This window comes from Zootoca vivipara, chromosome 7, assembly GCF_965207765.1.
Source record: "Zootoca vivipara chromosome 7, rZooViv2.hap1.1, whole genome shotgun sequence".
NCBI classification, from domain to species: Eukaryota; Metazoa; Chordata; class Lepidosauria; order Squamata; family Lacertidae; genus Zootoca; species Zootoca vivipara.
In genome coordinates this window covers 48,173,041-48,199,966 of record NC_142590.1, presented here as the reverse complement: position 1 = coordinate 48,199,966, position 26,926 = coordinate 48,173,041, and the positions used below count along the sequence as shown (strand labels likewise).

The 26,926-nt window shown below is 45.4% G+C and overlaps 1 protein-coding gene across 3 annotated transcripts; it reads left to right on the top strand.

The window, feature by feature from the left end:
- Positions 1–25,656, top strand: CYB561D1 (cytochrome b561 family member D1). Of its 3 annotated transcripts, XR_015951060.1 has the most exons (5): positions 146–361; positions 3,624–3,661; positions 7,088–7,404; positions 7,756–7,829; positions 25,537–25,656. XR_015951060.1 is itself a non-coding variant. In XM_088674130.1 (4 exons), the coding sequence occupies exons 1-4, from the start codon at positions 232–234 to the stop codon at positions 7,769–7,771; spliced, it is 501 nt and encodes a 166-aa protein (XP_088530256.1). In that variant the 5' UTR covers positions 146–231; the 3' UTR covers positions 7,772–8,343. The 3 variants fall into 3 exon arrangements, 2 of the variants coding, with proteins under 2 accessions (XP_034977370.2, XP_088530256.1); XM_088674130.1 differs by lacking the exon at positions 25,537–25,656 and having other exon boundaries at positions 7,756–8,343; XM_035121479.3 differs by lacking the exons at positions 7,756–7,829; positions 25,537–25,656 and having other exon boundaries at positions 1–361; positions 7,088–7,685.
- Positions 25,657–26,926: the final 1,270 nt, after the last annotated feature.

Below are 26,926 nucleotides of genomic sequence, written 5' to 3'. Positions count from 1 at the left end.
GCCGCCTCTGCTGCCTGCCCTCAAGGCGAAACGGATGAGACCAAGTGGTCACGCTGCGCCCACAGTGGCCCTTTCCACGATTCTCTTTCAGCTCCCCCCCCCAGAGGCCCGCCCCGTGGCCTGGGCTCCGCCTCCCTCCCCGCCAGGTGTGTGTCGCCACCGGCAGCAAGCCGCACCCTGCCCACTCCTTTCCCCGCCTGTAACAACAGCCGAAGGCGGAAGCGTTCTGCAATGTCAGGCGCCCCGGCGAGCGCGGAGCGGCGCGCCCTGCGCTGGCTGCGGCGGGGATGCGGGGTTCTGGCGCACCTCGCCGCGCTGAGCACCACCGCGCTGCTGCTGCTGCTCTCCAGGCCCGGCACCAGTGAGTTGACTCTCCCTCCCTCTCCCATTCCCAAGGCAAAGTAACGGGACGAAAGAGGGGGGGGGGAGGGCACCGGTTCCTCTCCTTGCTTAGGATGCGCCTTGGAGGACAGGGAGGAGGAGGCGGGCCGCCCACGGCCACGTTTTTAGGGTACCCAATGGCTCGCTTTCGCAAGGTTAAGTGGCTCTTGCGCTGGAGCTGCCGCTCCCTGAGTTTTCTCCCTGAGTTAGGCCTGCTCTGAGTAGACCCACTGAAAGTAATGGGCTTGGCTTTAACAGAGTTGAAAGCTTTAGATTCCCCTTGTCTTTCCAGGCTACACACATGAGGGATTCTACGATATTTGCAAGGAGAGGTCGATGATTGATGTAAAAATGAGCGGACTGCAAGTGATGAGACAGGGTGGTTGGAGGGTGTTAACAAGGCGACTACCACACAACCAGGAGACCTGCCACTATCACCACCGAAACAGCATTAAACAAATGTGCACACAGCATTGGCTTGTCTGTATCAGCAGTTTACGCATATGTCCTTTCTCCATTTCTCCGTTTCACACTTGTGAGTGGACAGACAACCCCCAGACACAATTATTCTCCACACTGCACCCACATTTGAATAATGCACAGGTATTTCTAAATGGAGCACTGTCTAAGTAGTTCACCTGAAATAGTAATCCCACCCCAGCTTGCTTCAAGGTATCCCTGTCACTTTCTGCAATGAGCTCAAAAACTGTTGGATTAAAGATCTTGTATAAGCCACTTTGTGGAGCTACTTCAAATGTTATTAACCTATGCAGTATTATTAGTAGTAGTAATAATAAACCAGTTTGGCGTATGTAAAATTGTCCCCATATTGATTTGCATGTGCAGCAACAGTGCACATTTTTCACTGATTATTGTGTGCCTGTGCTTTATGGTAAGGTTACCAGATGTCCCCATTTCCTGGGGACAGTCCCTGGATTTACAAACCACTCCCCTGACAAAATCCATCTATTTAGTAGGAAGTTGAAAAGTGTCTCCGGATTCATTGAAAAAAAATCTGGTAACCTTAATTTATGGCCTCTGAATGCTCCACCTTTCCCCCAAGGAGCTCAAGGTGGCATACATGACTCTCCATATTAACCTTGCAACAACCCTGGTTGGTTACACTGACGTACAGTGTCTGGCCCAAGGTCATCCAGTGAGCTTTATGACTGAGTGACTGATTGGGGCTAGAACCCGTCTCCCAGGTCTTAGTCCAGCACTCTGACCACTACATCACAGTGGCTCGTATACATGTAGGGAAAAGGCATGTGCTTAACTGTTGCATATGACAACATACACACGTCTTTTCCTACATGGAAATACAGGAGTTTTGAGGTGGATACAAAAGCTAGTTGGGGCTTTGTATTGTAAGAGGGCGAGGATATACATGTTCTGGCTCTCTAAAATCCATGACTGTAACCTCGTGAAAGGTACGGGACTTAAGCTTTTAACTGAGCAATTCAGTCCCATTTACTTCAGTGGGAAGCTAAAATTCTGAGCATAATTTCCCAGCTTGCTAGTCTGTCTGGCCCATTTGCATAGTGCAGTACAGCTACTCAAGCTTGTTCCCATATATTTTAACATAGCATTATCTTCTGCCTGGTTTTCTCCAATCATTTAAATGCTATAGCTGCCTTTTGTAATTTATTAATAGCCAGTGTGGGTGTTTTTTGAGTCCTTTCTAGTGAAGTCTGGAATGGTTTTTTTTTTTTATCTTCCGTTCTGGCTGCTGGAAGTCTTATTTTAGAACATGACAGCTCTATAGTACATAATGGATGTTTCTTATTTCAGAATCCAGCAGCTTCAGTGAACTTTATAGGGCAGACACACCAGATCTCTGCAGGCTCTTGTTTTTGAAATTTTGATCCGGCAGTCCTATTGTGTCTGTCTGTGTTAACACTGGCAATTTTTTTTAGTAAAATAAAAAAATTCCTTCAGTAGCACCTTAAAGACCAACTAAGTTTTTATTTTGGTATGAGCTTTCGTGTGCATGCACACTTCTTCAGATACTTCTTCAGATAATTTTTTTTAGGTTTGAGCTTTTTATACATGCTTTTAATAACTGGGCATGAGTCAACCACAGCTAAGCATTTTTAAATGGAGAGCTTCCATTGGAATTAAGCACATGCATAAGTCTTCCACTAAAATCAACAAAGCAATTAATATGCAATTACAATCTGATTCCTACTGAGTTTGAGTGGTTCATGCTGTATCTTAGGAGGATTGGGTGGTATTCAACAAAGTTTTTTATTCAGAGCACTGCCATTACAATCAATGGACCTAACTTAGCCATGTTTATTAATTTCAGTGGGTTCACTCAGAGTAAAACTTAGTTGAATATCACCCCTTGTTTCTCCTGAACTAGAAAGGAATAGCTGAGGCCTGCCCGTTGGGAAAAGTCTTTCCCTCCTTCCAGCTTTTGAATTAGGACATCTTCTTTCTAACCCTAGTCTTAATAGAACAGGAACATGTGAGGGAAATCCACCTACTATAGAGCAGAAGCTCTAAAGTTTCATATGGTTGCAGAAGCCTTTGTACGTTCACTGGACTTTTTAAGAAGCCCTCTACTTTTGCCATAGTATCCCTGACTGTTGCAAAGGATGCTTGTGTATCTTCAAGGGACACATTCCACAGATACAGGCCTGCACAAATTAAAAGTTCATTTTGTGCTCCCTTGTGGCTGCTTATAGCAGGGGGAGAGCAGTAGTGGTGGCCATCGTGGGCAAGCTGCCTATCAGGAAAGTTTGTTTGCCGCTACTGACTTTTTATCGAGTTGAGTCTGCAGGGCTGTCTTAAGTGGGTCGGGCACCCTGGCGCCGTGGTGCGCGGATCACTCCGGCGCCTCCCACCCTGCCCCGTTTCTTCCCACGGCTGGTGGGCGGGCGCAGCGTGGTTTCCGCACGGCTTTGCCGTGCAGCGCCCCCCCTGCCGACCCGGCGCCCTGGCGCCCCGCGCCACCCAGCCTACCCCTAGAGCCGGCCCTGTGAGTCTGATAAGTCTAGATCAAGCTATGGCAAACACCGCCTCATCTGAAACTCTTGCAAGAAGCATAAACGAGAGTTCCTTCCCCATGCAATATGTTTGGAAAACTTTCAGTGATGAGCAATATACATGGATTGTGGTTATGATAGATCAGACTTCCTAGCTTGAAGGGGCTGCTGCAATCAAATCTGTTGTCGAAGTCATGCTTGTTTTTGGACTGGAACACAGTTTTGGCTAAGCATTTTCTCTCTTTCTTATAGGCTTGTTTTCCTGGCACCCTGCGTTCATGTCAATAGCAGTAAGTTGCTTCCTGCTTATTCAGTACTGTACATCTGAGGAATGTTGTCTGTTTGTGCCTAGGGAGAATATAGCAGAAAGCCTAGAGATGTGTACACACACTAATCTTTTAGAGAGGTGGAAGGGCTTCTGTCCTCCTTTCGCAGCTGACAATACACACATTAATTCCCCCTGTAGTGAGCCTTCCAGATAAACCTGTCTTTGCAGTGCCTTGGGGAGGTACTTGCTGAAATCCAAAATGCTCTCCAGAAGCTCTGCCAGCACTTCTTAACGGACATGTGTTTTCATTGTGGCTATATTTCAAGCACGTTTGTGATAATGGCTCCAAGAGGACCGCATGGTTCCCTCTCTTACACATGCTTAGTGGGATTTTCTTTAAGGCGGAGATGGAGAATCTGTGACCCTCCAGATGTTGCTGGACTTAAACTTCCATCATCCCTGGCCAGTGGCTCTGCTGACTATTGAGAGGCTACATGTTCCCCATCCTTGTGGTTCCCCCCCCCACTTTGACAATGACATACTATGGCCAGCATCATTCCCTTTGTCACTTCACCCCAACCCCCTAAGTCTCTTTTATGGTTGCCTTTTCACTTCTGACCTAGAGCCACTTTCCCCCCTTCATGTGCTTCTTGGGTATGTGCTAATTAAACGATTATGTTACAGCATTGTGTTGAGCTGTCAAGCTTTCAAGCAGAATAAAGGTAAGTTCGGGAGGTTATTGTTCTTGCAATAACATTTCTTTTTGTCCTATCCTATTCTTTTTATCAGCTGTAGCAGATTGGTGTTTGTGCTTTAAGAAAGAAAAAACTCTGCGAAGCTTTCTGTATGCTATTTCGAGATTTTTTAAATAAAAAAAATAATATGCATGTACCTTCTACTGCTAAGGGGGGGGGGCATCTCCAGAGATGCCTCTCCTCTGACAAAAGGAGCAAAATAGCCTGCCAAAGATTTTCTTCCCCTTCTCCACAGCATTACATATGTACAGTGGTGACACCACTAGACAGAAACTGCTCCCACTCTCCTGAAAAAGTGATTTAGCTGTTCGTAACCTAGGATTGCACCTGCCATTTCCCTAGCAGATAGTTTCTGTACTCATAATACTGAACTATATTCTAGTAAATTATTGTGTTTTAATTTGTGCATTATTTTTTTACAAGCCACCTTGGAGGTTTCTTTGGAACTGAAAGATGGGATTAAAATGGTCTCATAAATAAACCCCAGACTGGAACCATTCTAGAGTCTTGGCAGCTAGTCAGTTGCACGCACTTGCAATAAATAACTTTTCTTTTGTTGCAAAATGGCACCTCCTAGCTTGGCCCCTTGAATCTTGCTTCAGCAGTTATGCTGCATCTGAAGAGCCAAATATGCCTATCATTGCCAAGAATGAAAGTGCTGCCCTATATCAAAGCTTCTCTGTGAGCATCTTGCTCTCAGCCAGGAGCCAATAACGTTTGGATTTCAAATAAAGGCTACAACATCTTACGGTATGTTACACAGCTTTTAAAAGAAGCTGTGGATTGGTAAGGCAGGTCAGTATGATATTGACCTGTTCTTTTGATTCAGCACTAAAGTGCATACCAAGAAGTAAAAAGAAAGTGTCCTGGGGGAAAACAGGTTTCTTTCCCCACCCTATGGGATGCCCACAAATCTCAAGAGCAAAGCTAGATGCACTTCATGCATGGAGCATGGCAGAGGAGCATGGCTGACAGCCCACTGTAGACAGTGCTGTGAGTGCATATGCAAAGGATTAATGTTATGTGCTAGCAATGCCTTTACAGAGGTGTTGCCATAAAGCTGTACTTCCCAGTGTTCAGGGAGCTGTGATAGTTAATCCAAATTAAAACTGCTTTTAAGCATACACTATAGATGTACATCTCATTTCTCTCTTCTTGTGGCTGTTCTTCCTCTGCTGGAGGAAAATGACTTATTCCACCGCAAATAGCTACAGATACCGGTAGGTAGTTTCAATGGTAGGTTGACCGTATGTTTTTTTTAAAAATCATAGAATCATAGAATCATAGAGTTGGAAGAGACCACAAGGGCCATCCAGTCCAACCCCCTGCCAAGCAGGAAACACCATCAAAGCATTCTTGACATATGCCTGTCAAGCCTCTGCTTAAAGACCTCCAAAGAAGGAGAGACCACCACACTCCTTGGCAGCAAATTCCACTGCCGAACAGCTCTTACTGTCAGGAAGTTCTTCCTAATGTTTAGGTGGAATCTTCTTTCTTGTAGTTTGAATCCATTGCTCCGTGTCCACTTCTCTGGAGCAGCAGAAAACATCCTTTCTCCCTCCTCTATATGACATCCTTTTATATATTTGAACATGGCTATCATATCACCCCTTAACCTTCTCTTCTCCAGGCTAAACATACCCAGCTCCCTAAGCCATTCCTCATAAGGCATCGTTTCCAGGCCTTTGACCATTTTGGTTGCCCTCTTCTGGACACGTTCCAGCTTGTCAGCCAATACATGCCTGACTTGGCATCTTGACCAAATCTCGGATCTTTCTATTATTATGATTATATGAAGTGTGCCTAATAGGTGGAGCGGTAGTGGAGCCCCAAATGGTCCGGCAAGTTCAGAACCAGCACCAGGCTTTGGAGAGCCAATGGGAGGATGCCGTTGGAGAGCCCACCTCCTCCTGGTCACTGCCAGTCCTGCCCATTTGCTTAGCCTCTCCCTTTGGACCCAATCTGCACAACCACCCCAAGGGAGGATGCATAGCAAGAGATGGATGTTGCTGGTAGGTGAACCAGCAGGGACAGCAAGGAGGAGAACCACATGGGCCAGCAAACTTCAGGGTCAGCAGCATTCCTCTGCACAAGGATGTCAGCTACAGATGCCCAGTGGTGCTAACTCCCAATGCCAACCCTGTGCAACTCTTCTTGGTATGTTATGAGCCACCCTAGATAACACCAACTCATGAGACCCGTTTATGTACTTGGCAGAAGAACTCTCCCTGCCACACCGGACTGTGTCAATTCAGGTTGCAAATGAGAAGTGTGTTCTGAATGCTCTTGAAAAATGAACAGCACTCCCCATCATCACCACTCACAGCTGGATAGAGGGAAAACAACATGCAGGGAAGAAGGCTGGGTTGAATATTTCCCCCTGAACTGCTGGTCATAAGTGTACAGGGAGTTTACTAGCTATTGGAGCATTGCAAGCATGTATTATCTGACACTTGGCTGCCCTGAGTGGTGAATGAATGAATGAAAGGTGTAGGGTATAGCTCCACTTTTAACTTAAAAACCAGCCAACCAGCAGTCTGAAGTGGTGCCAGTTAGGAAGAGGCTGCCTGCCTGTACATAACTGGTCCCAAAGCTTTGGCTGTGCTTCTGTGCTTGTTGTTTTGAAGATTATTTGATCGAGAAAGTGACTCGGGCTCCACTGCTAGGTTGCTAATGGGTTCTTGTATTCCTAGTTCTGCCTGTGCCTGACGGAAGCCATCCTGATCTTCTCGCCGGAGGGCCTCCTCTTCTGCTCCTGCTCCCACAAAATGAAAGTGCAGCTGCACTGGACTGCCCAGATGCTGGCCTTTGTGGCTGCCACACTGGGCTTGGCCTTCATTGTCTCCAGCAAGAACCGGAGTGAGCTTCCACACTTGGTCTCCTGGCACAGTGTTCTGGGCCTCCTGACTCTCCTGGCAGCTTGTGGGCAGGTCTTGTCTGGATTCTGCCTTCGCTTTCCTTGGTTGCTGAGGATCTCGTCCGTGGGTCGCCTCCGGCTCGTCCACATGATGTACGGACTGATCGTTTATCTGCTAGCCACCTTCACTGTGGCCCTGGGCATTTATTCTGACTGGTTTCAGGCCCAGATTAAAGGGGTGGCTTGGTACTTCTGCCTGGGGTTGCCTTTCTGTCCGGCTTTGGTTATCGTGAAACAGATTACTAGAACTCGTAAGAAGAGACAGTACATTTGAGTCTTGGGTCTCATCAAAAACCCCTGGAATCAATATCTCATCCCCATTGTTTTCTCCTCTCCTTAGTATTTATAAACAGCTGAATTTAGCCTTCTGTTGACACCTGCTTCTGTGTTTTGTGTGCTGTGCCATGTTTTGTCAAAGTGACGTTTTGTTTTGTTTTGTTTTAGGTCAAGTACATGCTAATACTAGAACTCCAGCATTCTGGAAATATGCTGATTCAATTTTCCAGCTCATTGATCAGGTAGACTCAAGTGCTTGGCTAAGCTTCATGCTTGAATGTAGGGTGCTTTTCGAGAAAACAGGATCAACAACTTGCTGTCTGCATGTTTCCAGTAGGACCTCAATGACTACTGTGTCTTCAAAAATAGTTACACAGAAGCAATGGGGTTGGTTTAGAGCAATGTTTCACAGTTTCTTGTGTTTCTTAGATTCTGAAATGCTTCAGTAATTAGATGTGTAGCCACCCACAAGCTAGGAACTTCATGAGTTATACTCACCTGGTTTCTGTGCTTCTGGAATTGTTCTTCCTTCACCTGTCCAGTGCCTGCCTCTCCTCATGGTGCTTCACTCCCCCAGCAGTTCCTTCTTTCTTCTTAGAATCATAGAATTGTAGAGTTGGAAGGGACACCAAGGGTCATCTAGTCCATCCTCCTCCTCCTCCTCCTCCTCCTCCTCCTCCTCCTCCTCCTTCTTCCTTACACCACCTTTTCCCCTGACGGGTTTACTGATAAAAAATAGGAGGGGGGAATCATTAAAAACTGAAAGAAATAAAACAATAAACATATATAAAATATATTAAAGCCATACAAATAATTACATAACAACAGCAGCATCAGCAGCAGCATGGCACCACCCCTTTCATTAAAAGAAGTCAGTTCCCCAAAGCCTGTTGGAACAAGAAAGTATTCATCTGCTGGTGGAATGACAAGGATGAGGCCAATCTAGCTTCTTGCGGGGTGGGGGTGGGGAGTTTCAAAGTCTGGGAGCAGCCACTGGGAAGACTCTCTTCTGTGTCCCTACGAAGTTCGTCCTGGAGGGTGATGGGACCAAGAGAAGGGCCTCCCTCGAAGATCTCAAAACCCAGCCAGGCTCCCAGAGTGGCTTAAATATGATCCATTAAAACAAGAGTGTGTCCCTGCTGCTTTGACGCTGCCTCGCAGGCTTACAATCTTAAAAAGAATATGCCATGCCACACAAGGGGATAAAAAGGATGTGGAAGGAAGGGGGCGGGGAATCAAACTCAGGCACTAGTTCTTAAAATGACTCGCTGGTGCAGTTCAAGACGAGGAGGTGCCTGGGGGAGCTTGACTTTCAGCAGAGCTGATGGAACGAGCTTTGCCTCCCATCACTCCCACTGAGCGCTCTTAGACCTTGTTGCTTAAGCAGCTCAAGTGGCAGATAGCTTGGACCTCAGCTGGGTAGGGCTTTATAGGTCATCTCCCACACGTTGAATTGTCCCTGGAAGCAGACCCACCTTATTTCTGTGATCATAAGGTGTTTCAAATTGTTTTTAAAGTTTTAATTGTAACCTGCCCTGGAACCTAAGGGCGAAGGCTGGGTTGCTGTTATTCTTAAGGAATGATTTGTGTGTTGTGTTATAGAAGTCAGAGGTCACTGCTTCACTGGAACACGAAAGAGCAAGGTTAAGTGGTTAGCCCCAAATCAGTCAGTGAATCAATAGAGAAAGTGGAAATATTTTGAATACCTCTAAGCATATGCAGGGCAGCCTCCCCCTGCTGGGAACTGAGAAGCAGCACAGACTGGCTGCATGGATTAGTGGCAGGCAACAAATCACAGAATCACAGAGTTGGAAGGGACCACGAGGGTCATCTAGCCAAACCCCCTGCAAATGCAGGAATCTTTTGCCCAGTGTGGGGCTTGAACTCACAACCCTGAGATTAAGAGTCTCATGCTCTACTGACTGAGCTGCCCAAGACCCTGGAAAGCTGATGTCAGTCAGAGTAGATAAGTTAGTCTGAGCTGGAGCTAGCTGGACAAATAACCTGACTTGGTATAAGGCAACTTCCTCTATCCCTATACAGTACTTACAGTAATGGCATATCTCACACTCGGCTTAATGTACCACCTCTGTTGATAGTGAGCTATATAGGGAGAAAACATGCATTCTGTTCTCTGGTGCACAACAACCCACTCTTCACCTCTCTCCCCACCCCATTTGCTTTCATCACAAAAACAGGTTTTTTTAATCCACCATTTCCCATTTCTTGTAATAACTAAGCTCTCCCTCAAAAGTAGCCCTGAGCATGTGTTGAATACCCATCGCTCGACACTGAACATAAATTTCCTGCTCTCCAAGGATTTATTCATGTTGATGATGATTTAGATTTCTTACCTGCCCTTCAGGTGCTTTTGCCTGGCTAGAATGTGCCTTTGAACGGTGTCAGTGCCTCTTGCTTTCCTGGATGCAGAGATGGGATGGTGGGAGTGCAGAAACCCCTGTTGTTTGCATAGCTGGAATGTAGTCTACTGTATGAAGTTGCACCGGTAGGTTGACCAACTTTTGGACCAATCAAATTTATTGGACCTGCCCACCATTAGCATGTGGCCACCAGAAACTTGTCCATGAGGCAATGCAGTCCTTTGGGTGAATAGGCTTCCTCATCCCAAGTGTGCAGTTTAGCTAACGGAATCTATAATAGCCTCCGCTTCTGTCTTGGGGTCAGTTAAGAAAATTCCCCAGGGGTTGGTTAGACAAATTCTGGAGCTGCATAGTTTCCCTCCGTGGCTCAGAAGTGTTGTTGAGATTTCCCCTTTGATCACTAGTGCCTTTAAAAGGCCTTGGAGTTTTTGCTACGCTCTACGTAAGCAGCTATTGCTACCCAGGCTACAGTCTGTGTTATCACATGTGGAACAAGAACTTTTTGCATTTAAAGGAACTATTAGTAGGGTGCTACTTTCTTAGGTTTCTTGACTTGACTCACAGGTAAGCAGCTGGAACTAGGCTTTTATAGACAATCTTACTCAGCTACGAGTGATCGCCAAAGCAGAAGAAGAATTAGAATTCATGGTTGAGGTTTGGGAATATGCACTTGCTGCCAGGATTTGCAGTTTGGGGAATTCTTTGTGGTAGAATTGGACTAAGTACGGTAAGTAAAATTTTGTAGCCAGGAAGAAACCTTTACTAGGGTGGTCTTCATCTTGTAGCAGGTTTCCAGATGAGAAACTGGTGGTTTGAATAAGAAGCTGTGTGGAAACGGGAAAAAAAGTAAAATTCAAATCTAGCTTTTAGTTACAGGATATAGGTTTTCTATGCACATTCACAAGCCAAATAAAACACAGGTAATCATATTCTAAGGCTAGCATACTGCTTTATTATATGATCAATATTTTGCACAATAAATTTGTTTCTATCTTGTTTAAAAGCTATCTTGTTCTAGGTTTTTTCCCCTTAAGGGTCATGTATACCTTACAGGAATGTCATATTTTCTCAGCACTAAACAACAATGTTTTGCAACTTGTTTCATCAGGTAATCAGCATGTAATGGTGGCAGGGAGCACAGCTCTGGGACTTTTTTCAGGGCAGGAGTGATGATGTCATCTGCTGGAGTGCCAGGGTAATTGACAGACCCTCCTTGCTGTGATCAGTGAATGAGCTAGGGCTTCTCCACACTTACTTTTCCTTCATACTTTCCAGGCATGGTCCACGCTTTAAACCTCCATGTCAGAACACTCTTCTTTTTTCTTTGGAGCTTTCCCCACAAAATCCTGCTCTTTGCTGCTGAATTGGAGCAAACAGCAATCTGTGGGAAATCATTTGTTGTGTTTCAGCTTTAATGAGCGGGTTTCCATGGGGGAAGCTCCAGGGTGAAAAAAGAGCACTTGGGCAGAGCTTTAAAGTGCAGACCTGTGTCTGGAAAGCACGGGGCAAAGGCCAAGTGTGGATAAGCCCATAGTCTTAAAGTCCTCTTTAGCTGGTGGTGTGTATTACTTCACGCACTCCCTTCCAGATGTGGTAAGCCAGCCCTGCTGCATTTCAGGGCCATTCTGATTCATTCTGCTGAGTGGGGCTCTGAACCTCTGCCCCAAAGTCTTTCCCTGATGAACCTGCGCTCTCTCTCTCTCTGCTGCATTTAAGACACTCCTTGGGGCTGTTGTTATGAGCCTATTATGACGAGCTTCTGCTCTTCAGACGTCACCACCACATCACTGTAGGCAGTGCTTCCTTTGCTATGGAAGTGATCTGGGTGATTGTCTGAGTGATCTGGGTCACTGCTGGACAGTGTCTATAACTTTGCTAGTGATGGACAGTACTAGATCTTGCTGAACCAGCAACAAAGTTCAGCCACCGCTGGCATTAGGTTGGTAGGACTCTGGAAATGGAAAAAGGAGTAGCTCCTCTGATTATAGATGTTTGAGCTGAAACCCTAATTCACTCTCCTTTAGCAGCACAGTAACTAAAATGGGTAAGGATTACAGGTGAACTAGAGCAGAAAGAAAACACTTTCCACGTATTCATTCCCCTTCTGCTCGCTCTGCATAGTAATGTTGACACCAGGGTATCTTATTTCTCACACCAGGGGCTCTTTCCTATCTATCTCTGATTTGCACATTTGCTTCTGATATTTATCTTTTGCAGCTCGCTGCTTCACACTTTCATTTAGCTGCCATAACTGTTCTTTGGGAAAAGAATGCTCTATCGTTTTATCCTATCGGCATTTTTAGCCTGTAACGGCGATGGTTTTTGTATCGAATTTCGAGAGAGTGCTCTGAAACAACTAAGTTGACAAGTCCTACTGAGGACCAAGTCAGTCACATGTGTAACCTCCTTGGCACACATTTCAGGTGTGCAGGTGTGTATGAAATATGCATGCATTCAGGTTTGCAGAAAGGAGTATGTGTGCGTACAGTTATCTTTTTTTATAAATGAGCCCTTGGAGCTGTGGTTGAAATCCTAAACAAACTGAACCTTGGAACAACAAGTTTGTGTTCTTTGTAGACATGTATAGGATTGCCTTGTGAACTTGACCAATCTAGATGGACCATCTAAGAAGGAATAGATTTCATATGAGGATGCAAAGAATACCACATGGATTGGGGGGGGGGTGCTGTCTCTTGCAATCTAGTGCCATCCAGATTGAGTTACAACTCCCTGTTTGCATAACCAATGGGTGGGGGGGGGCTGAGAGTTGTAGTCGAAAACCATCTACAGGGCACCAAGTTGGGGATGGCTGCTCGATGGAAAAGAACCACTTTTCAGGTTAAAGCAGCCTTCATAGCTTGAGAGAGAAACCAGCAGGTGCCTGAAAGCAGCAAAGAGTCCAGGTTGGGTGCAAGAGAAGGAAGCTCCCTCACAAATAATTAGAAGAGACAAAGCAGGTCGATGAAAACCCCTAGATGCAAGTTGCTAAGAGTCTGAGACAAGAAACTCATTAACGAGGGAAAATAAAATATAGAGATGTTGGGGGATAGCCCTAAGTAGAACAGAATATAAATAAAATCTGAGCAAAGATGGCACATTGGGAGATGCTTTGTTCTAGATCAGGCATAGGCAAACTCTTGCGCGCCCCCCCACATGTTTTGAGACTACAACTCCCATCATCCCTAGTTAACAGGACCGGTGGTCAGGGATGATGGGAGTTGTAGTCCCAAAACATCTATGCCTGTTCTAGATGCTAGAATGGCAAAGTCTACCAAAATGCAGGGAACAAATATTGGAGGGGGGGGGGTTATGTTTGAAGGTAAACATTTTTGTGCTTTTTTTTGTTAAGGTGAGGTGGAGTGGTTAAAACTTTAGCAATCTGAAATGCCAGGATACCCCACTACTTTCCCTGAGATGCTTGATAAGCAAACCTGATGAGAGGTTTACTTCAATGTGAAGAGCTGTCACTTCTATAAATGAAGGACTGTTGGAAGACCCCACACTTCTGGCTACTTCACAGGGTGGTAGAAAAACAATCCACACCATGCAGCGCTGGGCAACCATCAGGTCGGGTACCAATTTGTTTGCAAGTGACTCTCCAGTAGGGGTGGGTGGGTGCTAAGCCATGCTTTCGTTTTTGTAGAATACCAGAGCTCACAATGAGAGGCTCTGCCTTTGAAAACTGATCACGCACAAAACATGATTGACAGTCCCAAGCCATTGGGGGCATTCTGTGTCAAATGGATCTTCTTGGAGACAACGCATGGCAGATTGTGTTATGGCCACCTCATTAGTGTTGTTATCCTATTATACAGGCATCCCCAAACTGTAGCCCTCCAGATGTTTTGGCCCTACAACTCCCATGATCCCTAGCTAACAGGACCAGTGGTCGGGGATGATGGGAATTGTAGTCCAAAACATCTGGAGGGCCGAAGTTTGGGGATGCCTGCTATAATGCATGTCTGCCTCTGCAGTATTATGTATATATTGTGCTCCTCAACTGCCACAAGGGCTGGCAGCATTGCCTGAATCCATATTAACCATATTAACCCCTGAATCCCCGAGAGCAGAAGAACCACCCAGTGCATGGTTCTAATTTAAAAATCCACAAGGGGGAGCCATTTGCAAAGGCTTCTTTTAGGCAGCCTTTTTTTAAAAAACCCAGTAGAAATAATTCACAGTGGAAATTGGATTCTCCATCTCTGCTCTATCCTCCTGCAGTTGTTGTGAGAGACACTCCATATAAATTGTGTTAATTGGTACAGGCTTCTCCAAACCTGAATGCTCATGCAAGGCAGATGTGTCTGAAGCAGTTCCAGTAGCAGGTACTACAGAGAACTTAGTTGTCCAATTTACGGTTAACAGCATGAGCAGCAAAGTAACTTTGACATCTTGTTGCCACCAGGGCAAAATAACCTTTGTGTCCTCTTGCTTGTATTGCAAGCAAATATTACAATTTTTGTTGGCTGGATCAAGGAGCTTGTCCCGGCAGTAATGAGGAAAACACGTTTCGTTACATTTGGGAGGAAGAAACGAAACATTTTAATATGGGGTACCCATTATAATACATTCTCTGCAAACACGGTTGCAGAGTAAATAAATGGGTTAACTTGAACTGCTAATAGCCTTTAGGTAATGTAAAGGCTTTCCTCAATGGAAACATGCAGAGATTCCACTAAACAGTACAGTGGAACCTCGGTTTATGAACACCTCGGTTTATGAATTTTCGGTTTATGAACGGCGCAGACCCATCTGGAACGGATTAATTCACTTTCCATTACTTTCAATGGGAAAGTTCGCTTCAGTTTATGAACGCTTCAGTTTATGAACAGACTTCCGGAACCAATTACACCCATGTTTCGGGTTAAGTACGCTTCAGGTTGAGTACTCCACGGACCCGTTTGGAACGGATTAATCCACTTTCCATTACTTTCAATGGGAAAGTTCGTTTCAGTTTATGAACACTTCAGTTTAAGTACTCCGTGGAGCGTCTGGAACGGATAAATTCACTTTCCATTACTTTCAATGGGAAAGTTCGCTTCAGTTTATGAACGCTTCAGTTTATGAACAGACTTCCGGAACCAATTGTGTTCATAAACCGAGGTACCACTGTATAGGCAACTCCCAATTTATGCAGGGGTTACATTCCAAGGCACTGTACGTTTAAGTGAAATTGCGTATATTTGAAACACCATTGAAAAAAGCCAGCAAACACCTCGTTCTGCCCCCGCTCCGCCCCTTTTTGTGATGTTTTTGGATCACTTTCAGGTTTGGACGATGCATGTGTGTGTAGTTGCACACATACAAAATGCAACAGTCGCTGCCTGTATTCAAATGCCATGACTACACTTTATCATGGGATATAATGGAGCCATCTTGGAGATACAAGTGGCTAGTCCTGTTGGATAAAGTTTGTCATGGACACTTTTTATTTTGGGAATATCATACTTAATTTCACTGAAACAATTGATATGAACAATGGATTTTTCTAGAAAAAGAGGTTCAGGAACTCATCATGAATACCTCCCTCATTCTCTTGGGATGGCAATGGCGCCCACCTGAGAGGTGCCAGAACAGGGGAGGGTGCCAGTCTGACCTCGGCTGGAGCGGAGTTCCACAAAATTGGACTCACAATACTTAATGCCTGGCTCCTTGTGAGTATGAGCTGTGCATCTTCTGAGCCATTGAGGGAACACTATCAGTGACTCCCCCCAATGATCTCAGTGACTGAGCAGGTGGTATCCTGAGGTACCTTGAACCCAAGATGTTAAGAGCCTTGTCACTTAATACAAGAACCTTGAATGTGGCCTGCAAAGTCACACTCCAGCCTGCAGAAACACTGGCGGGGCAAAGCAGGATCTGTGGGGTGTAGCCTGGGGAGAGTTTGGAGGACCAGAGGAACCTCACAGTCTACATTTGGACCATGGGTTTGAGGTTGCCCAGGCCTAGTCTAGTGGGAAAGAGCTCCTTCTGGCTAGTGGAGCTCTATTCCCTCTCGATTTCTTTGCTCTAAAAGTCTAAAAAGTCTAAAAGAATGACATTTCAGAACAACGCACTGCAAAACTGTTACTTCCCCTCCACTATATGAAACATGTTCCCTAGTTAGGCATCCCTAAAATATATTTAGGGACCCAGGTGGCACTGTGGTTAAACCACTGAGCCTAGGGCTTGCTGATCAGAAGGTCGGCGGTTCGAATCCCTGCGACGGGGTGAGCTCCCGTTGCTTGGTCCCAGCTCCTGCCAACCTAGCAGTTCGAAAGCACGTCAAAATGCAAGTAGATAAATAGGAACCGCTACAGCGGGAAGGTAAACGGCGTTTCCGTGCGCTGCTCTGGTTTGCCAGAAGCGGCTTTGTCATGCTGGCCACATGACCTGGAAGCAATACGCCGGCTCCCTCGGCCAATAATGCGAGATGAGCGCGCAACCCCAGAGTCGGTCACGACTGGACCTAATGGTCAGGGGTCCCTTTACCCTTTACCTTTTAAAATATATTTTAGAAAAGCTGCAGGAGCCTTTAAAGATGGGTACAAAGTCTTGAGGGAATAACATACCCAGTGCATTTTGTGTTTTTGATGTTCCTCACAGCCCTTCACAGATATTTCCATTTCCCACCACCACACGCGCACACACCCCTACAATGGGCTCTGTTTTCTCTCTGCTCCTCTCTGTGGCCTTGGCCTGCCTGGCAGCTGCCTCCCCATCGCAGGATGGCAGATGAGAGCTGAGCTGAGCTGAGCAGGCAGCAGTTAGCCTGGGTGGATGCGGTAACAGATGGTCAGACAATGGAGCTCAGCAGGGCCTTTCCCATAAGTGACTGGTGCTTGCCCATTAGCTTCTTTTCAGTCATTTAGCTCTGAATTAAAGCTGCGGTGCTTGGGAGGCCTCTTGTGTTTTTGATCTTTTGCTCCCTCTTGTCTGCGCTGCCTGCCTTTCATCAGCCTGGTAGACTCCGGAGTGGTACTTGAAGGAATTTGCTCTTTCGTGGGGGAGTTCTGAGCTGCTTTCATCCTTGTTCGGGGAGGGGAGGGGGGCACTGGCTCGGATGCTTTGCCTTTCCTTCCTTTCAAATGCAGTTCTGGACACACGGGCTTTCTTGGCTGGAGATGGTGATGGGACCCCTCTCTGCTCTCTCTTCCTAATGAGATAATTCCTGCCCAAGGCCACTTTATTGTCCCTTCCACAGAATTTACAGACGAGGCCTTCCCTGATGCTCTCCCCCAGCTTTTTGACTGGTGTGCCTTTTGAAGGCAAGGGAGTAGCTCTCATTCCGAAGGGCAGTCAGTCGGGAATCTGGAACATGGTGATTGAGGGCCAAATCACTGGAAACTGATGGGGAAGTAGTGGCATACCTGACAAAGGTGACAAAGCCTCCAACATACCTCAGGTGAAAATAGGGACTTTTCTCACTCCCACATCAACTGACCCTCCTCAAACTCCACCCCCCATTTTTTGTCTCCCAACCCACCCGCAGAGCATTTCCTATCAGAAGAAGGGTGATCCTCCATGAGATTTTAACCCTTGCTAGATCCAGGAATTAGAAGGGACTCAGGCATACAGCCTAGCCCCACCCCCAACTTACAAATGTCTCTCTCTGTGTGTGTCTGTCTGTCTCTAATCCACCAGGAATCCCTGGATTCATCCATCCCATTTCTCATACCAATAGCTTTCACCATGTTCAAAATGTTCTGTACTATTAAGACAGAGGTGTTTGCTGGGTCAAGTATGAAGTGCATTACTATGTACAAAATACATGTTTGTCCCATATGAGAGAACTGGATACAAGTCAGGTCAAAAATAATTGCTTCGGGTCACAAGGGTGGTAACACTGGGAACTGGCAAGTGCTGCTGTGTGGAACCTGAGCTGGCTGCCATTTACCTGTTACCACCACAAGCCTGCAAACGTTTCTGCAGCCTCTTTCAGTTGCACAGGTCAGTGCCCATGGGAGGTTTGCGTGATTGTGGGTGACAGTCAAGCCAGTTGTCCCGTCCCATACCTTTGCTGATCTCTGTGCATGTGTGCATGTGGTAGAGAGCAGGCTTTGGGGTTTTTTTTTATTCTGAGGGAGAAGCGGTGGCTCCCCGCTTATGGAATGCTATTCCCAGGGAGGTACATTTAGCACTGTCATGATCTACTTTTGGCACCAGACAAAAACATTTCTATTTAACCGGACTTTTGGCCCTTAGTTTGTAGAGTTTTTAGTTATCTGCAACTTCTTTCAGCAGGTGGAATGTGCCTTTTATATGTATAAATGTGGTTTGGGGTTTTTCTTTATTAATTTTTATTACTTTATTAATAATTTTTAATATTTGCATTATTTTGTAAGTCACTTTGGGCTATATTTTGTAAAGAAAAGCACCAGACAGAAGATAGATAGATAAATAGATAGATAAAAATATATAGATGATAGATAGATAGATGATAGATAGATAGATAGATAGATAGATAGATAGATAGATGATAGATAGATAGATAGATAGATAGATAGATAGAAAGAGATAGATGATAGATAGATAGATAGATAGATAGATAGATAGATAGATAGATAGATAGAAAGAGATAGATGATAGATGATAGATAGATAGATGATAGATAGATAGATAGATAGATAGATAGATGATAGATGGATAGACATATATATATATATATATATATATATATATATATATATATATATGAGAGAGAGAGAGAGAGAGAGAGAGAGAGAGAGAGAAATAGATATTTAGATATTTAAATGGATAGGTGATAGATAGAGATAGATAGATAGATAGAGAGAGAGATGATAGATAGATAGATAGATAGATAGATAGATAGATAGATAGATAGATGATAGAGAGATAGATATAGATGATATAGATATAGATATAGATATGATAGATAGATGATAGATAGATACCGTGTTCCTTCTCTCTGCCTCTCTGTCAGGCTCTTTATAAGAAACCTTCTTCTGCAACTGGAGAAGGTGGGGAGTGTTTTCACTGTTCCTTTGGGTGGGAGGAGTTTGACAAAAAGTAAGTCTATCTGCGACCTCAGACTTTTGCTTTGTTTCCCAGTCTGCCTCCTGGTGTGGCCTGTTTTGCGGAAACATGTCCCTTTCTGTGGGGTTGAAAGACCATCTGTGTGACTTTCTTGCTCAGTATTTTTGCCAGCTGATCAACAGCTGCTGAAAAGCATTGCCATAGAAGGGGATTTTGGAGCACCAGTGCCACCCAGAGGAAAGTTACGGTATCTTATCTGGAAGTACCGGTAATGTGTACTGCACTGTAAAAACAGCCCGTTTCTGAGAAGGTATTTATGCATGCATTTTATTTATTTATTGCATTTATACCCCACCTTTTTCTCTAAAGAGATCAAGGTGGCGTACATGATTCGCCCCCTTTTCTTGGTCACCCAGTGAGTTTCATGACCAAGTGGGGAACAGAACCCTTGTCTCCCAGGTGCAACACTCTAACCATTACACCACACTGCCTCTCCATTTATTTAGGCACTCAGGATCAACTAGAATAGAAGACAGAAAACCCCCTGGACACCAACTCATCACAATCCATCTACACGGGTATCCATTACGTTCCTGCGGGTGGGTTTGTGGCTTTTAGAGAAGAATTATGACAAGTGATATGGGAATGTGCTTTCCACTCTTGCACAGAAAGGACCAGTGAAATGGATTTTCCTCTGAATCAGCATGTGCCTGGAGCAGTGTGTTGTTGGAGCCATATTGGTTGTGAGTAAAATGTTTGGATGGAATTTAGCTCCAGAAAACATCTCAAAAGGGAGGCATCTTCACTAATTCAGCAGCCTTGAAACAAAAAATAAAAAAAAATCCTTACAGTAGCACCTTAGAGACCAACTAAGTTTGTCATAGGTATGAGCTTTCGTGTGCATGCACACTTCTTCAGATACACTGAAACAGAAGTCACCAGAAGGGTGGTGGGAATGGGTGATTGGCTGATAGGAGTGAGAGGAGTGGTAAACCTGTTGACAACTGTTAACAACTGTTAACAACTGCAATTGGTCTTGCAGGAAAAAGCATGGGGTGAGATGGCTAAAGAAAGCTTTATCATGTATAATGAGATAAGAATTCAATGTCCTTATTCAGACCAGGTCTCTCCGTGGTTTTAAGCTTGGTAAGGGGTTGCAATTCAGCAACTTCTCTTTCCAGTCTGTTTCTGAAATTTTTCTGTAATAAGACAGCTACTTTGAGATCTTGTATAGAATGTCCTGGGAGATTGAAGTGTTCTCCTACTGGTTTCTCTGTCTTGTGATTCCTCATGTCAGATTTATGTCCATTTATCCTTTGGCATAGGATTTGGCCTGTTTGTCCAAAATAGAGAGCTGAAGGGCACTGTTGGCATTTGATGGCATACACAATGTTAGAAGATGAGCAATTAAGTAGTCCTGAGATGGTATGTTTGATGTTGTTGGGGCCAGTAATGGTGTTGTCTGGGTGTATGTGGCAGCAAAGTTGGCATCTGGGTTTATTCCAGGCTCTGGTACCAGTGTCCATGTTAAGTCTGGTGGTTGTATTATTGTGGGTGAGGAGTTGTTTAAGATTGGGTGGCTGTCTGTAGGCAATGAAAGGTCTTCCTCCCAGAGCTTGAGAAAGAGAACTGTCAGCAGCCTTGTGACACCTGTGTTTGTCTTTGAAAAGCAAGCTGGCTAGCCAAGCTTCCACTGCCTTCTGCAGAGGACGTTTTAGCAAATTCTAGGTACAATACTGTATTCTAATACATACCATTAAAGGGCAGGTTCTTAATTCTCTTTACAGGAAGTCAGTCAATGCTTTTTAATTCACAAGTGATCTCTGCAAGGCTTGACCGGTCTTAAAGTCCAAGCGGTAGCATAAAGCTCTCAGTCAGAGAGGATAAATTAGGTCTTAATACTTTAACTGAGAGTTATTATCCCATTCATATGGAGATGAATCTAAAGCCCTTCTAATACCTGTCTATGAGCTCAGGGGATTTTTGTGCAGGGACTCAATCCTAGTTTAAAGCAATGAATAAACTGTTGGCTTCGTTCTTAGAATGCCCTTGTTACTAGACATCTTGCAGTGATCTATTTTCCATCCGTCTTTGTCTATCAATTTGTAGCTAGCCAGTGAACCAATCGCTGGGAATTTTCATACACTAGTGCCAACTTAGGTGCAAATATATGCTTCCTATCTGTGTATACCTGTGAAGTTTTCACACTCTTCCTTTGTCCTGTTTGAACCACCTACTGTTTGGATGCCTTTTCATTAAATTATCGGACCTACCTGGCTCCACTGCAGAAACCATGGCATGCACACATTACAAAAGCCAACATGGGACCTATATTTATTTATTTATTTATTTCTACTAGGTTCCAGATTGTTAGGCTGCCCTTTCTTAGGAGCAGGGGTAGGATATAATATCACACCAGTAAATTCAAGTTGCACAGTTATATGGGTGATTGTGTAGCAATCCCACTTCCCCAAAAGGTCAGTTTTTTGTGATAAGAAAAGTGATGGGAGAAATGCAGTGTGATAAAACATGCTTTGACACATCATCATCATCATCATCATCATCATCATCAAACTCCCCACCAATGAATTAGAATGAGTTCAATATTAGAGAGTTCAATATTAGGGACCCAGGTGGCGCTGCGGGTTAAACCACAGAGTCTAGGGCTTGCTGATCAGAAGGTTGGCTGTTCGAATCCCTGCAACGAGGTGAGCTCCCGTTGCTCGGTCCCAGCTCCTGCCCACCTAGCAGTTCGAAAGCACATCAAAGTGCAAGTAGATAAATAGGGACCGCTCTGGCGGGAAGGTAAACGGCGTTTCCGTGCGCTGCTCTGGTTCGCCAGAAGCAGCTTTGTCATGCTGGCCACATGACCCGGAAGCTGTCTGCGGACAAACGCCGGCTCCCTCGGCCTATAGAGCGAGATGAGCGCCGCAACCCCAGAGTCGGACACGACTGGACCTGATGGTCAGGGGCCCCTTTACCTTTACCAATATTAGATAGCTGCTGTAATCTCCCTGAAAGCAAATCAGGACGATTGCTCAATAAACAGTTTGTCTGGAAGCACCCTTAGCACCCTATGAGCAAAAAAAAAAAGCTAGTGTTTAAAGATGTTAGTGTTTCAAGTTTAAGTAACTTAGGCCCCAAATATCTGAAAGACCACCTCCTTCTGTACAGACCCCCTAAGATGTTTTGTGGAGAGGGCCTTATTGCTAGTTCCACCACCCTCGGAGACTGGGGACCGTGGTGATGCAAGAGAGGGTCTTTTCTGTGGCAGCCCCTAAGTTGTGGAACTCCCTCCCCGCAGGGGTGCACCTGCCACCATCATTACACAGCTTCCAGCAAATGCCGAAGACGCACCTTGCTATCCTAGTTTTTCCCCACTCAAAGTGTGTATTTTTAGGATCCACCTTGTTGTTGACTGTAAATTGCTTTGAACTGTTTTTAATATCGTGCTTTAATGTTGCAACCTTCCTTGAACTTTAGTGGAAAGGGTAGGTGGTTATTCTTAGAAATGAAGTGGCCATTACCCTCCTTGGAGAGCCTGCTGGATCAGGACAATGGTCTATTGATCTGCTGGCAGGTCTGTTCCAGTAGCCTGCTCTCTCACAGTAGCCAACCAGAGGCCTGTGGGAAGCCCAGAAGCAGGACCAGAGCACAAGAGCAAGTCTCCCCATGTGACTTCCAGAAACCGGCATTCAGAAGCATTACTGTCTCCAGCCATTAAGGTAGAGAGCAAAGTCATCCTGGCTAGTAGTCATTGATACCCTTATCCTCTATGGATTTCTCCAAGGTGATGAGTCATCACTGCCTCCTGTGGGAGTGAGCTCCATGGTTTAACTATGTGATGCATGAAGAAGTACTTACTTTTGTTTTTCGTGCATCTCCCAAAGTTCAGTTTCTTTATACGTCCACAAGTTCTAGTGTTATGAGAGAGGGTGGGAAAGCTCTCCTCTATCCATTTTCTCTATGCCTTGCATAATTTTTTTTTTCACGTTTCCCGACTCGCCTCTTACTCTTTTGGTAAACGGAAAAACCCTGAATGTTGTAACCATTCCTCATAGGGGAATTTCACAGGTCCGTTTTGCCTGTTGTGGAACATGATAACTAAGGTTGGCGTTTGCTTGTGTGCTCGTATGAATTTCCTGGGATAATAATAATTTATTATTTATACCCTGCCCATCTGGCTGAGTTTCCCCAGCCACTCTGGGCGGCTTCCAACAGAATATCAAAATACAATAATCTATTAAACATTAAAAGCTTCCCTAAACAGGGCTGCCTTCAGATGTCTCCTAAAAGTCTGGTAGTTGTTTTTCTCTTTGACATCCGGTGGGAGGGTGTTCCACAGGGCGGGTGCACTACCGAGAAGGCCCTCTGCCTGGTTCCCTGTAACTTGGCTTCTCACAGTGAAGGAACCACCAGAAGGGGGTGGAGACGCTCCTTCAGATATTATGGACCGAGGCCGTTTAGAGCTTTGAATTGCGCTTGGAAACGTACTGGGAGCCAATGTAGGTCTTTCAAGACCCGTGTTATGTGGTCTCGGCGGCCACTCCCAGTCACCAGTCTAGCTGCCGCATTCTGAATTAGTTGTAGTTTCCAGGTCACCTTCAAAGGTAGCCCCACGTAGAGTGCACTGCAGTAGTCCAAGCGGGAGATAACCAGAGCATGCACTACTCTGGCAAGACAGTCTGTGGGCAGGTAGGGTCTCAGCCTGCATACCAAGTGGAGCTGGTAGACAGCTGCCCTGGACACAGAATTGACCTGCGCCTCCATGGACAGTTGAGAGTCCAAAATGACCCCCAGGCTGCGCACCTGGTCCTTCAGGGGCACAGTTACCCCATTCAGGACCAGGGTCTTTCTTTAAAGATTTCTGTGGGGACACTGCTGTGCATGCCCAGGAAAAGGCAGTGGAGGGTGGTAGAGAAATGTTTGAAGGGGAGGACAAAACAAAAAACCATTGTCTGGATACATCCCATCCAGCTCTGCCCACTGGTGTGGATGTCAAGTGGCAGAATGCCCATGAATGTTGTGTCTGAAAAGGTGTGCATGAGTGGGTGCCAGTTGTACCCGGAAAACTGGATCTGAAAGAGAAGTTTACAGTATAATGCCCTTGTTTGGAAGCACCCTAAGATTATGAGAGGGCAAGTCCAAAGGAAACCCCTAGCCATGTGCAGTTGAGATGCATTTTCACAGTACACACACATTGCATACAACAATACTATCTTCCTTGATATAAATGCCTGAAAAAGATGATACCTTATTATGTGCTGACAACTTAGCCTATGGCAACGTCCAGCCATGAATGCATGAGTGGTCCCTTCAGCAAGATTGGTTACTGTCCGCTCAGATCAATCTCTTCTGTCCAGCCAAGAGGGAAAAGGAAATGCTTTTTTTTTCTGAACGGACTTCATTAGTGGCTGTTCATACCTTACTGATGGAAAGCCCTGGCGAGCACAATAGTCTTTCATGCTTGAATAAATACAGCCACCCCTTGGGTGAGCGTTGCTGTCCGCTTAGATCAGGTGTTTTCTTTCTACATGAGCCTCTTGCTCTCAAAGGATTGCATGTTTTGAATAATGGAAACGATGTTGCATGACCTTATGCTATATCCAGATCTAGCCCTGTGTGTCCAGGTTCAGCTTGCCATATTTTACTTGCTCACAGTTCTATGCAATGCCAACAGGTGCTGCATGGGTGGCGGCGGAGGAATGATCTGGTAGTGTGACTGAGGAAATTCTTCTCTCAGCAGCTCTGAAGGGCACTGAGCCAGAGAAATAGGCAGCAATCCCAGATTTGCCACACAGTAAGCTGAGTTCAGATATATGAAGTATAGTGCCCACTATCCTTAAACAAGTATATTGGGGAGCTGTCCAGTACTATTGGCCTAGCGATAGCAGGTCTCAGGCAGAGGCGTGCTGTGGATTGCCCACGCTCTGCCATTGATACTTTAGGGTTACTCTGTAAATTCATTGCACTTCTGAGACACATGTGGTGTCGAATCTTGCTAGCTGAGGCTTGATGGGTAACACTTGTGTGACATGCATGAGAGAAGCTGCCATGAGATCCACATTTGACCCTAAAAAATAAAGCACACTCTGGATCACTGCTGATGTGCTCTAGGGATGCCAGATCTACACCCAGAGAGAGCAGTCAGCCTTTGGACCAAGGAGGACCCTGGTGTTTGGTCCATTGCAGGTATGAGAGTGCGTGAAGAGAACAATCTAATACAGGCATCCCCAAACTGCGGCCCTCCAGATGTTTTGGCCTACAACTCCCATGATCCCTAGCTAACAGGACCAGTGGTTGGGGAAGATGGGAATTGTAGTCCAAAACATCTGGAGGGCCGAAGTTTGGGGATGCCTGATCTAATAACACAAGGTGTAACAGCCATTTAGGCCTTGAGTGCTGCAGAGCTTTTAAAGGGAAAGACATCATATCCAGGTCAATGCCCAGCAACCCTACTCTTTTCAGCCCTCATGGTCTGTGGATTTTGACTGCAGCATCAACTGAAAGAGTTTTATTTTACCCGATTGGGCAGGAAAAACCTGAACAATCCCAACCCTGGCAGTTTTCCCCTCTCTGTCTCTTTTTGCAGTGCCACACATGTCACGCCATGAACCACGTCCCAAAACACCCCTCTTAGCTCCGTTTAATTCTGGTGAAAGCTTACTGAAGATCCATGGCCAAGGTCTGCGTCTGTGTTTGGGCCCAGACTGAGAATGCCGAAGTCATTCTTCATCATGGTGGTGAAAAATGGGGGAAGAAAGAGACAGATCCTTACAGGTGCATATTCATAAAACATGTTTTATTTTCACCTATGTCTATGCTGGAGAGTACTGTACAGACTTCTCAACAGAAATGCAGCCCAGGTACTCTTTGGGATTGTTGTCTCTGCCTGGAATAGATAAGCATGTATGCATCCTCTGCAGGTTGGAATAACATTTTGCTTGACCTGCAAACTGCAGAATGGGGGGAGTGAGTGATGGGGCCATGCTGTACTACAAGCATTGAATAACCTTTCTTGGTGGTGTTAGGGGAGCTTTCTTTGCTTTGCTGTATGGATTCAGAAAGGTGCAGTAAAACAGTGCAAAGCCTGCCTTTTGTTTTGCATACATAAATACATGCATCCCTAATCTTGTTCTTGCCTTGCCCTCCCTTCTTCTTTTTTAAAAAAAGGGTTGGGGTGGGGATGTCCAGTGATCTCCTAAGAAACCATCCGCTGCCAGTCATTCTGTCTGGGCCCCAGACTCCCCCTTCATCTCCCTTCCCAAGCATGTTTGCAGCTGCACTGCACATTTGTCATGCTCACGCATTGCCTAAGGCACCCGGAATGGTGAGCACATCCAAAGGTTCCTTTTTTAAAAAAGAAGAAGAGAGGATTGTGCTGTGTGCAGCTTGACTCCTTCCCACTGTGCTGACACTCTACATTTGACCTTATCAGTAGGGCAGACAGATTCAGGGCAGATGCGCACGGCAGAATCGCGTTTGACCACTGCAGATCTGACAGCGCAGCTCTCACCCCCAAAGTCTCATTCAACTAAAACCCCTCAAGATGCTTATGTGGAATGTTGGTAGCTGACCCAGGCATGGGAGCAGGCAGGGAGCGGGAGCCGACAGCAAATGAAACCAGTGGTGGCCATTTGCATATCTTGGTTTAAATAGATGAACCTTCTAAAATAGCCTAACATTCAGGAGCCTTAGAAACCCACAAAGATGGCAATCATTAATGAGCAAGCCAGAAGGTCAAACTAAATGGGGAAAAGCCTATTTGTTTTCTGCTTGTCTGAAGGAGCGCACTGCATATTATGGCAGTGGGGGAAAATTCACTCACATTCTCTCTCTTTAAACAGCTAGGAAGCAGCACCAAGGGATTCTCTTCTGTTAGGATCAAGCACTTTATGCTGTTTAACAAAAGTAAACACCAGGCCCAGTGCATGATCCTAAGGAGGACTTCAGTACCCACAACCATAGCGCAGCTATTTCTA

Coding starts and splice junctions, on each gene's coding strand:
- CYB561D1 (XM_035121479.3), top strand. CDS start 232: ATGTCAGGCGCCCCGGCGAGCGCGGAGCGGCGCGCCCTGCGCTGGCTG. Junction 362..3,623: donor GCTCTCCAGGCCCGGCACCA/GTGAGTTGACTC, acceptor TCTTTCTTATAG/GCTTGTTTTCCTGGCACCCT. Junction 3,662..7,087: donor CTGCGTTCATGTCAATAGCA/GTAAGTTGCTTC, acceptor TTGTATTCCTAG/TTCTGCCTGTGCCTGACGGA.